The sequence below is a fragment of the Sinocyclocheilus anshuiensis genome, unplaced genomic scaffold (genome assembly GCF_001515605.1).
Source record: "Sinocyclocheilus anshuiensis isolate Anshui unplaced genomic scaffold, SAMN03320099.WGS_v1.1 scaffold1626, whole genome shotgun sequence".
NCBI lineage: Eukaryota > Metazoa > Chordata > Actinopteri > Cypriniformes > Cyprinidae > Sinocyclocheilus > Sinocyclocheilus anshuiensis.
This window is the reverse complement of record NW_015547254.1, coordinates 98,245-110,943: the sequence shown is the minus strand read 5'-3', so window position 1 is coordinate 110,943 and position 12,699 is coordinate 98,245. Positions and strand designations below refer to the sequence as shown.

General features: G+C 35.1%; 1 protein-coding gene across 4 annotated transcripts in view; it reads left to right on the top strand.

The window, feature by feature from the left end:
- LOC107701654 (mitogen-activated protein kinase kinase kinase 3-like) overlaps nt 1–12,699 on the top strand; it is a 79,038-nt gene that overhangs the window by 43,489 nt on the left and 22,850 nt on the right. For 3 of the 4 annotated variants that reach the window (XM_016503696.1, XM_016503698.1, XM_016503697.1), the window contains 4 exons: nt 3,127–3,164; nt 7,566–7,665; nt 8,846–8,962; nt 9,465–9,579. In XM_016503696.1, the coding sequence (XP_016359182.1) occupies nt 3,127–3,164; nt 7,566–7,665; nt 8,846–8,962; nt 9,465–9,579 (370 nt within the window). The remainder of the gene's footprint in view (nt 1–3,126; nt 3,165–7,565; nt 7,666–8,845; nt 8,963–9,464; nt 9,580–12,699) is intronic. The other variant, XM_016503699.1, reaches the window with a different exon arrangement.

Here is a 12,699-nt window from a genome sequence, read left to right as displayed (position 1 = left end):
CTCTCTCTCTCTCTCTCTCTCTCTCCCTACCGTTAAGTAACTTGTGCATTGTTTTACTTACTTGTTTTTGATGTATCCGACTGAACTACAAACTTTCCAGTGATGTCTGTGAGAAAGGTATATTCACTCGACAAGCTCGCGCATCTGTGCCGCCGCGCGCTCAATGTACTCAGCGTGCTTTGTTTATCAGCTCACACACATCAGCTATACAGGCGTTAATACTGAATGTTTAACGTTATATTCATTGCATACATATACTTCGTAGTAGACATCCTTAACTCCATTCTGCTGTCTGTTGTTCTGTTGTCGATGTTTCTTTGTCTGAATATGGCGCTTATCACATGCTGTGTGGTATCGGCGTTTGGTATCGGGCATTTTAACGAGTACGAGTACAGGAGCTCAGTATCGGGCCCGATACCGATACCAGTATCGGTATCGGTGCATCCCTAATTCGTATGCATTTACTCATTTACTAACTGCTTGTTTTCTTTAAAAAAAAAAAACTCTAGCTTTTCTAATCTTTTTGTATTCTATTTGTTTTCTTTTGTTTATTATACAATTAACAAAAGCAAAAAAGGCCTCTATAACACTAGCTTGCTCTTTTCTTTTTCTATTCTATCCATTTTCTTTTTATTTATTATATAATAAAAAAAAACCTACGTGTACTGCATTAAGCTAACTGAGACTTGTCATAGCACTTGCATATTGCTCTTTTGTTGATTTTGATTGCTTCCATTGTCCTCATTTGTAAGTCGCTTTGGATAGAAGCGTCTGCTAAATGACTAAATGTAAATGTATTTTATGTATTTGATTTATTTTTAAAATCAATGCTGTTAAAGGCAGTAGCGCCATCCCCTGACCATTATAATGTGACGAATTCATAGCTCATTTAAAGGTAATGTCACCGCTAAATTAGAGTAATTTGGACAGTCACGCTAAATGGAGTCGAGGAGTCTGAGTCGACTCCGAAAAACCTGGAACCAAACACCCCTAATTTACACTTCAAATTAGGTAGTCTGTCATCGATGACAGTAGCTCATTGGAAAAGGATTGAAAATGCCCTTAATTTTGTTTGTGCTAATAAATGCTGCTGCCTGCCAGCTGCAATCACCAATAAAATGTTGTTCTATATTTTTTTCTATATCGTCATAAATATCGTTATCGCAAATATTCTTGAAATATCGTGATATAATTTTGAGGCTATATCGCCCACCCCTATTTCTCAGTATAAGTCTACAAGTCTTAATTATTCTATCTGCCTCAGGTATAAACTCATTGTGAAAAATATTTGATCATTACAAGGTTTACAAAAATATTTGATGATATACAAGGTTTCACCCTGACCACCCACTCGAGAGGAGAACCCTCATCCTGTTATTATGTGCATACATGAATGCACACATGCATTCAGATCTGCTGAACTGTAGTTGTAGGACTGGATAAACTGAACTGTGTGAAGATTTTACGGCACTGATGACAGACATACAGGAAGAAAACAATGTGGGTGTACTTCAGATGTGTACTTCAGGAAACAGGAACATACTATTTGTAATATTTATTCAGTGTCACATCTTGTGGTTTTTGAATGCAAAGCAAATGCAGATTAAGACATGTATTTGTAGTTAGTAGACCAAGACTGAATGTGAGAATACATTTAATATGGCTAGTTTGTGGTATTTGCTAAATGACATGGCGTGCAAGAACGTACATGTAAGCTTTTAAAAGCTACGAAGCTGTATTTTTCAATATTTTTATTAAAATGATATAATAATATAATATAATTTCAAAATGAATTTGTTCTTCATATTTTCATTTTGGCATATTTGCATAATTTTTATTGAAAAAATTAATAAATAAAAAAATGCATTAAAAATAATATATAATATACAATATTTATCTTTGAAATTCTTTTCATATTTAAATTTTGGTGGTTCAAAATGAATACTAATGTATTTTGTTTTATTAATACAAATGTTTATTGCATTATTTCTAATAAAAATATAGAATTTTTTATGCTATTGTTTTACTGGTTTAATACAAAGAATATAAGTACTGAAGAAGAAAAACAACTTTAAGCAACCAAGAAAAACTATGACATGACATGTCTTACAGTTTACCATGTAGTACAGGGCTCGACAATAAGGACTGCCCGATGGCCCGGGGCCAGCGTGAAAGACGTTCGGGACAGTAGACGGATTTGTCACTTGCCCGATCGGGCCACTGCAGCATCGTCACGACAAATACATACAAATGTATGGCAAAATACCCGTCCTGGCAAGTAACTTTGTAGCTTTAACAATGATTAATCTATATTTAATTTATACAGTGGAGAACAGATGCACCGATCGACCGTCCATTTTTTGTTTTATTTCAGACTATCTTCTGTTCCGTGCTTGCGCACAAACTGCACTACAATAATTTTCCCAATGGCCATTTGTGTGGAACTATTACGTTATTATTATACTTAGTCTGTAAACGGCCATTAACCGAGGCCAGAGATGCTGAAGACGGACACAAAGAGGAGAAAATACTGTAGCAGACAGAACCAGATCACTGTACACGATGCATGAAATATAGGACGAAAATCCAAACCTTGAATTTTATGAATGTGTTTCTGAGGGGAACGGAACTGACTGTTTTCAGAAATGGCGTTTTCTTTTCATTTTGTCTCTGTATGATGCATTTAAAGATAACAAGATCATACAAGATAACAGATCAAACCAATGATAACAGCAACTATTTTATTTTTTGTGGCAGGGCCAGTGAAAGTGTTGGCAGGGCAAGTAACAATTTGAACCACTGGCCCAACCCGGCCAATAGAAAAAATCCTTAGTGTTGATCTCTGTAGTATATTGCAGTTTGTTATAAAGTTACCAACCACTTGGCGAGTAAGTTTCATTCTCCGTTTTATATTCCTGCCAACGTCTGTTTGTAGTCACATTTGGTGTTCATTTTTGACCCTCAGTCTTTATAAATATACTATATATGTTCTGTGCTATTTTCTTGTTTGTTTACAGTATGACTGATTTTACTCATAGTTTGCACAGAAGAGCAGATTATCAGAATTCATTTGTGTACTTGATCCACTGAATTAATTCATTTCATTTTGTTGTTTTCTACTCTCAGGATTTACGGGTGAAGCTGGAGCATGAGCGAGAGAAACGGTGAGTCGGAACGTTCTTATTATTTCTGCAGCTCTGCAGTCCCGACTCTGATCTCCTTCCTTTCGTCTTATCCCGGCTCTCGTTACGCCATTTCTAAGATCTCTCGGTACAGGGAAGAACGGAAAATATGCCAAGCTGCCCAAAAGAACCGGAACATTCCTATAAAAGAATTTTGACATTTCGATGCGGCGTTTCACCCACACTCTGGTACAGTTTGGCAGACGCAGGCAGAGGAAAGAGGAGGTGAAGCCAAGTGTTTGAGCTCAATGGCACACCCAGTATTAATTTTCAATGTCCTGTAGGTCATCCATACACCCACACACAGAACATGTCATTTTTTCCCAGCTCAAGACTGCCAAATGGCAACATGTGAGTCTTTGCAAAGTATATCCATCTGTGTTTTAGCAAACGTAACGTCTTACTAATGTACTCATAAAAAGCTGGTATTTTCCCTCATATCAAGCCAGTTTCCGCATAGGAAGAATCTATGACATTGACGAAGCTTTGTTTACAGGAAGAAAGTGAATTAACGTTATTGTCAGTCAGTACCACAAAGCCCTGATGCGTCCTGAGAGAAGTCACACTTTGGTCTTAAAGATCCCCAGAGGTCCGCCGTCTGTGTGAAATGCCTCGGTGGGTTATGTCACAGGACGTTGGCGCAGTATCACACACTGCATTTAAGGTGACAGGCAGCCGGGTGTGCTGCTTTCACAGCTTTAATTGGCTGCTGTGGCACAAAATCTTTGTGTTTAACTCTCTTCTGTTCTGCCTCGGCTTTAAGCAGAGATGCATGAGGAAGACTAGTGCAGTAGTGGATAAATCAATGAAAGGAATTGGGTGGCTGTTGAAAACAGCATCCCACCTTTAATCAGAATAGCCATTCGCCTTCATGTCACGTCGTTTTACTCTAGGAAAAAAGTTTTTATTTCCAAGGACCCCCAAATATATTGAATATGAAGGTGTACAGACCCATTCATACTCATTATAAAAACAAATTTTTGACTTTGTAATCGTATTGTATTAACTTATTAAGCAAATGGTTAAAATATTAACTGGAGAATATTTATTTTGCATATCTTTTACATAAGGAATTAGCATACAACATTTTCTCCACTTACTGTTACAATATTATAAAAACATTTTCTGTTCAATTCAAATTTATTTGTGTAGTATTTTTCACAATAAATATCATTCCAAACTCGCAAGAAGAGGTAAACGCTTACAAATACATTCTGGTTGCTTTTTTATACAAAGCAATTCGGTTACAAGGTTTATTTTTTCTCTCTCAAGTTTTCCGTAACCCCCCAGCATCCCCTCATGGCCCCCCTGACTTGCTTTAAATGGACTTTGTTTTTAAGGAAGCTTAACATCTTGGCATTTCCTTAACTGGCCAGGACTCTGTATATATCCCTTCTCTCATATACAGTATTTCTTCACTAAGAGCAAAAATTAAAATGAGGGACAAATTAGTATTAAAATCCGTCTGTATATTATTGTTTGAGTAAACAATGATATCAGTGAATCTTAATAAACCAGCCTGGCTAGATGGTGGTATTTCCATCCACTCTCATGAATATGCATAACAGTTTTTTTTTTTCCACTATCCAAATTGCACTATGCACTGGCTTATATACATGCAGCTTAAAATAAATCAGGTTTTTAATAAGAAGGTGCACTACCATTCAAAAGTTTGGGTCTGAAAGATTTATTTTTAATTGATACTTTTATTAAGGAAAGATGCATACAAATGATCAAAAGTGACAGTAAAGATTTTACATTGTTACAAAAGATTTCCATTTCAAATAAATGCTGTTCTTTTGAACTTTTTGAAAGAATTCTGATAAAAATCACTGTTTCCAGAAATATTTATAGAATATTAAGTAACACAACTGTTTTCAACATTGATAATAATAATAAAAAAATGTTCCTTCATCAAATCAGCATATTCAATGATTTCTAAAGGATCATGTGACACTGGAGTAATGATGCTAAACTTTCAGCTTTGCCATCACAGGAGTAAATTACATTTTAAAATACTTTCAAATAGAAATCAACTATTTTGAGATACAATACAGTACTACGATATTACTGTTTTTATGACCCCAGCCTTTTGAACGGTAGTGTACAGCTAAATCTATTCAACTATATATTTCCACAACAACATAGTAATATCACTGTGCTTTTTTGTTAGTGCCATTAATGTTGTTTTCATTGCATTACATCAGAAAGTTGTAAAATGTACCTTGCATTAAACTTGTATGCGTATAACTCCATATCTCACAACACACATTATAAATAAACACACTTGCACCTACAGTAATAAAAAACACATCAGAACAGGCATTAGTTAACAGACCAGCCTAGTTGGACACACTCAAATCCGTCTTCCTCTGGCAGCGACTGCAACACCGAGACAGGAAGGAGGAGATCGCCGCGTGCCATGCCAAGCGTGGAGAGACGCGGCCAAACCGAGGAGCTTATCTGTGCACACCGAGTTAGGAAAATCATCTCGTACTCTACATCCTGCATTTCTCCGGTCTTCCACTATGATTTTCTTCCATCACTATCTCCCTCATCGGCTAGTCAGTGTAAACAGAGCCATCGCTCAAAACACAAGCAGCTTCATCTACAGAAAATCTGACTGTTAAACAACATACAGCTGATCTCAAATCAGCATAAAAGCTTGATTTCACCCATGACGGATGTCCCTAGTTGTCCTTATTTAAACTTCTTTAGATGAGAACCAAACAGCTGTCATTGTTGGAGATACAAAAACCACTAATTGCTAAAGTCTAAATTTGTTTGTTAAAGTTAAAGATAACAGCTCTCCAGAAGTAGTAGATATGAAGTGCTGTGTATATGCATGCCAAAATTTGGCTGGTGTGCAAAACTTAAGAGGAAATGGGATTTGTTTTTTTTGGATTTCTTTTTTAAAAGAAATGTAGCAAGGATGCATTAAATTGACCAAAAATGACAATAAAAACGAGAAGTTTCCATTTCAAATAAACATTGTTCTTTTGAACTTTCTATTCATCAAAGAATCCTGAAAAAAAAAATGAAAATGGAAATGAAAAATTAAATGTTTTCAAAATTGTTGCATAATCTAATTTCTGAATGATGATTTGTATTCTTGTAAACTTTGATACAAAAACCACTAATCGCTAAATTCACAAATAGTTTATTAAAGTTAAAGATAGCGGTTCTTCCAAAGTTTTGTTTTAAGATATTAAGGTAACACTTTATAATAAGTTTCCATTTGTTAACATTAGTTTACTACATTAGTTACATCTTAATGTTAATTAAAATATTTACGAATACATTATTAAAATCAAATTTTTGATCTGTTAGTATTATTTAATGGATCTGGGCTATTAACTAACAATGAACAGTTGTATTTTTATTCATTACAGTTTTTAATTAAAGCAAAGATTAATAAATACTGTAACATATGCATTGCTCATTGTTCCTTAGTGTTAGTTAATGCATTAACTAATGTTAACTAATGGGACTTTACTGTAAAGTGTTACCGAAATTGATACTTGTATGTAAAAAGTATTATACTTTTTTTATAATACTTTTTATTAAATTGATCAAAAGTCACAGAAACATTGTCAAAAAAGATTGCAATGTCAAATAAATGCTGTTCTTTCTATTCTTGTAGACTTTGATACAAAAAAAGTCACAAGTTGTTTATTAAAGATAATGCTTCTTCAAAAGTGATAGATATGAAGTGCTGTGTGTGTGCGGCAAAATTTGGCTGGTGTGCTAAACTTTGGAGGAGGAGGGGAAAACATGCTTCCTGCTACTTCCAGCGCTGCTCCACTTTTTTTCCTCTTTCCTCTCAGGAAGCGCTCCATCTGCCTTTGTGTGCGTTGTGATGTGGGCCCCGGTGTTGAAACAGTGGTCCGCTCCGCTTGATTAGGCCAAACTCACACTCATGCACATTCAAACTCATCATGCTTGCCTTGCATTAACATCATGCATACACACAAACCAATTTGCACTCAGTTCCTTTTTTCTCTCGCCCCACACGTTGACGCACACTCTAAACACAGCCATGTTTGTTAAATAAACACAGACACGGTTTGTGGTCTGTCCTATGAGTGAATACACCATAAATGGCTGTAGAAGTATGGACTCGCACATCAGCGGAGACGCCTTTCCGTATGCTGATTAAGGATTCTGCAACGCCCTTCATCACCTCTGTTGCTATGGCAACGACCCCCAATCTCAGGATGTGACCCATGATTGGAAGGGTGCCTTCATGCACTCCACAGTGCCATGTTTACATATTGTTTACGTATGGACAGCAAAACTAAATGAAAGGAATGTCCGTTGTACTTCTTGCAGGTGTCTTAAAGTTGTTTTGGTTTGACCAGACTTTTTCTTCTCTTGCTTTAGAATTATTCCATTCCAAAGGCCGCTGAAGTTCAAGGATCTGCTTCAGAAGGTGACAGAGGCCTTCGGCCAGCAAATGGACCTATACTACACTGATAAAGAGGTGGTGCATTGATCTTAGTAACTTATTGACATTTTTTGTAGTGATAGGTCAATATATATCAGCCAGGACAATTAATCGGCCCATATTTAGCCATTTTGGCATTATCTACATCTGTAATAACTGTGCCTGTTGGGCTTGTTAACAAAAATGGTAGTTTGTTTCACTTCCAAAATTTCACTCCGTGAATAATACAGATACTTTTCTGTTTTTCAAATGTCTGTTTAGTGCATTTTTAACAAATATAAGATATAAAAGTTGTAAATAAGTTACAAAATTACATTGATTTTAAAAACTATTTATCATTATCATTTAATTTTATTATATACAATTTTAGGAGTGTGACAAATTGACAATGTACGATGTATAATGAAGAAATCTTTCATTAAAGCAAAAGTGGGATGTATCAAATACCAAATTTGACTTTTCAATCAGATTGTTATTCTTTTCATATGCACTGCTGTTCAAAAGTTGAGGTCAGTAAGATTTTTTTAGTTATGTTTATTTAAGAAATGAATACCTTTTCATCTAGAATGCATTAAATTGATCAAAAGTGAGAGTAAGAACATTGATCATTTTACAAAAAAATTCTTTAAAAAAATTCTTGTTTTAAATAAATGCTGTATTTTTGAACTTTCTATTCATCAAAGAATCCAGAAAAATGTATCAGACTTTCCACAGAAATATTAAACAGCACAACTGTTTTCAACATTGATAATATTAATATTTCTTCAACACCAAATCAGCATATTGCAATGATTTCTGAAAAATCATGTGACACTGAAAACTGGAAATAAATGACATTAAAAAAAACGGAAATGGGAAACAGGTATTTCAAATCATAATAATATTTCACAATATTACTATTTGTCAATATTACTAACATAAAAAAATCCTATTGACCCCAAACCTTCGAATGGCAGTGTAATGAAAATGATTGAGTTAAATTATAAAAGAATGAAAAATGGGAACAGGTCTCAGATTTTTGCACCACAGTGTATATCAATTTTATACTTTCCACCTGACTTTGATCTCAGGATATCGGCTTTGACACTACATATCAATTACTCTTCAGTTACTTGCAATCGGATTAGCGTTTATACTTTGCAGTAAGGATCTGTGCATTTCATTTATGCCTCTTTTTTTAAACTCTGCATTTTATTAATAATCTGTCTGGTTTTAGATGTTGGTGGCTCTGAAGTGTCAGGAGGATTTGGACAGAGCAGTTCAGGGATTGAGCTCCAGCTCTGGACTGAACAACCTACTGAGAGTGATTCTGAAAACACCTCCCAACAACCAAGTGAGTCCAAGCCAAAACAAAGCAAAGCGACCCAAACTAAACCCAAACCAAAGCCAAAAGCTAAACCCAGATGGAAACCCTAACCTGTACATGAACTAGTTCTCAGACCACCACCTTACAACTACATATCCTTTACCTTTTTAAGACCTTTGTATTATTTAGGTAAAATAAAGAACGCTACATTTGGTTAAATTTACTATTATTATATATTTTGTTACATTATATTACAATTAATTTGCAATATTAATATTAATAATTAAGTTATGAATTATAATATTATAATAATTAATACAAAATATTTTTTAGGAAAATGAAAAACATTCTGTGGGAAAGAAAAACCTTAATTCTGGATATATTCTCTGTATATACATTTCTTAATGTCTTACATAATTTTGCCTCTGAAGTTGTTTTAAGGTTGTTTAGACGTTTTTTTTTGGGAAAACAAACAACTGTATTTTTCCAGGTTTAGCAGAATTCCTCATATATGTCCACCTCTCCACAGTTCCTTCAGGTGAGCGGCCAAGACAAGCAGAGCGAGATGAGGTCATCCAAGTCCCTGGGAGATCTCAAAGCCTCGGTTCTCAAAGGCTCTGAACGAGCGCGCAAACACTCTACAGGTGCGTCACGCTGGCTCACACACACACACACACACACACACCCCTAACACACACACAACAGTCAAAACGGCAGTATATAATGGCTTTATCATATGCTTTGTTTGCGCTTTCTCCATCAGGACTGGAGAATGGTATCAAAGAGCTCAGTGAACATCAGGGCTGTTAGAGAAAGCCTGGAAAAATCATTTGGATGTTTTGAATGGCAGAGGAGTGGATTAAAATCATCAGTTTGATACCACTTCCCTGTGCGACTGCATTTACATAATATTTGGCTAGTTGGAAACGGTTCGCTTGAAATGCATATACCAAATAAATTGATTGCTTGAACGCACATTCTGGAATATCATTGTGGGTGCTTGTTTACATGTCAGTCATGTAGAATCCTTTTCTCAGAGACGTTACATTAGTATTTTTGTACCTCCTTGTGGATTTAGTACTGTTTTTGCGTTCTAGACCAATACGGATACTGTTTTTGAAATGTCTTTATCCGTCAAACATTTTAGTCTGCATGTAAATGCAGTCAATTAAATGCTCGTTTCATCTTGTTGAATGCAAATTCATGCAGGAAACTGATGACAGAAGTCATATTTGACTGATGTAGCTTTTAGGACATCGTGAGGACAATCAAGGGTATCTCTAATCTGATTCAGGCTCTATCAGGAGCTGTGTTTTGTAAAGTCATTTCATTGTCAGTCTCAGATTGTAAAGACTAGTGGAACGAGTTTGTAGTGTTTGAAAAGGCATCTCTCAAGGCTTTTTGCTCTGTCAGCAGTAGAAGAGTGTAAATTCGCATGCATACACCCATTTGTCATGTCTCTTTCAACATACAAATGCACACCAGTGACACAAAACATGTTTGTTTGTCTGCAGTTTCTTACATAAGTGTTTTAAATCTGGCAGCATGGAATTCATCAGGTGGTATTAATTAGATATAGGTCTGATCAGGTCATTAACACATTATTCAGTAGCTAATAAACAGTGAGAGAAGTGAAGTTCATAACATGAATATTATACAAAACAAGAATATTCTCCAAATAGAGCGTGTATAGAGCAAAACATTTTTCCGAGATAGAGAGCTCAGTGACGCACTCTTTCTCACCATCTCAGTTTTTTCAGTGTTTGGCACCATCGCTTTGTTTTCACACCTGAGAGCGAGACGGGAGAGAGGAGATAGCTCGCTTCCTGTTGCATACTGAATGATGGAGGTTGTAGTTTTTTTCTGGCTGAATGTCAAGGATATATTTTTACAGATTTCAGTATGTCAGAGCAGTCAGCATTTGTCATCATAATTGGGTGAAGGAGAAATACTTGTGCACTGCCTACATGCATAGCATGTTTTGTATGATGTTGTGCAGTTGGTTAATAAAAATAGCATTTAAAGAGGCTATGTCATGAAAAACTGGATGCTTTTTTTAAATACAAAAATGGTCATGGTTATGACATCACATTCATTAGAACATTAACATGACCTCCCACATTTACTGGGGATATCATCACATATTTAAAGGGGTCCTATTATGCTTTTTCACTTTTTCAACTTTAGTTAGTCTGTAATGTTGCTGTTTGAAAAAAGATCTGCAAAGTTACAAAGCTCAAAGTCCACTTCAAAAGGAGATATTTTATTTCCACAAAATAAAAAAAAATCACTTTTCAAAAACTACAACGAACGACTCGTTTGGACTACAACGCATATTTTCCGGGATTTGTGATATCACAAATACCGACGAATGGGACAAGACCTGGTTGAGCTGCACTAGAGAAGGCAACAAGTGTTATCACTATGTCGGAGACACGCTAGCTTTCCCAAGGCAGATGAACTTAGAGTGGTTACAATCATCCGGGTTTAAATCGCTGTCAAATTGATTTGATATAGACGCAATATTTACACTGAAGCTTGCAGGCGGCTATGGTAAGGGGCGTGACATTTCCCAACCAGGTGCTGAGTGCTGCCAATCACAACACACACTGGCCCAACTAACCAATCACAGCACATTTCGTATTTCAGAAGGCGGGCCTTCCTTTGATACAGGAACTGTTCGAGCCATTCATGCCAGACTGGGGAGAGAGGTGTTGTAATGTAAAATAGCCTGTTCTAGTACACCCCCAAAACAAAATCAAGGCTTTGTAAAAGAGCGTAATAGGACCCCTTTAATATTAAACAACTTGGCCCATCCTTATGAATGCCTTTTACTATACCATAACATAGTTCACTTATGTATAGAAGTCTTAAAGGTACAGTAACAAAACAGCCTGTTAATACAGCCGCGGGGGGGGGGTCATTGTCTAAAATATTTTTTTTCAGGATTCTTTGAAGAACAGAATTTAAAACTTTTGAATTAGAAATCTTTTTTAACATTATAAATGAATTTACTGTTATTTTTAATCAATTTTAATATCATTAAATATATTTAGTATGAATAATTTCTTTTACAAAAAAAATCTCAGGAGTCAGTAAGGTTTTTTTCCCCTAAAGAAATGGATACTCAATTTGTCAACAATGTCAGTAAAGATGTTTACATTGTTACAAAAATAAATAAATAAATAATCTATTTCAAATAAATGTTGTTCTTTTGAATTTTGTATTCATCAAAGAATCTTAAAAATGTATAAATGTTTCAACAAAAATATTAAGCAGCACAGCTGTTTTATTAATAATAATAATAATAATAATAATAATCATCATCCATTATGTTGCACAGGAATAAATAACATTTTTAAATGTATTAAAATAGAAAACATTTAATTAAAATCATAAAAATATTTAACAGTATTCCTGTTTTTACTGTACTTCTAATCAAATAAATGCAGCTTTGGTGAGCATAAGAGACTAAAAATATCTTACCAACTCCAAACCTTTAAACAGTATTGTCTACACACACACACACACACACACACACTATATTATAATATATATAATAATATATAAACACTGAATTAAACTGTTATTATTCAATTGTTAGATTTAAAATTGTAGGGTCTTCAAAACAAGCTCCACTGGTGGCTTAAAGGAGAAATCAAAGAGTACAACATTTAAAAATGACCTATTTTTGGCAGCAAATTCACAGTGAAGCCAATAAGCAGAGCAGGCTGCATCATCTCAGACTTCACTGCATGCAGTGA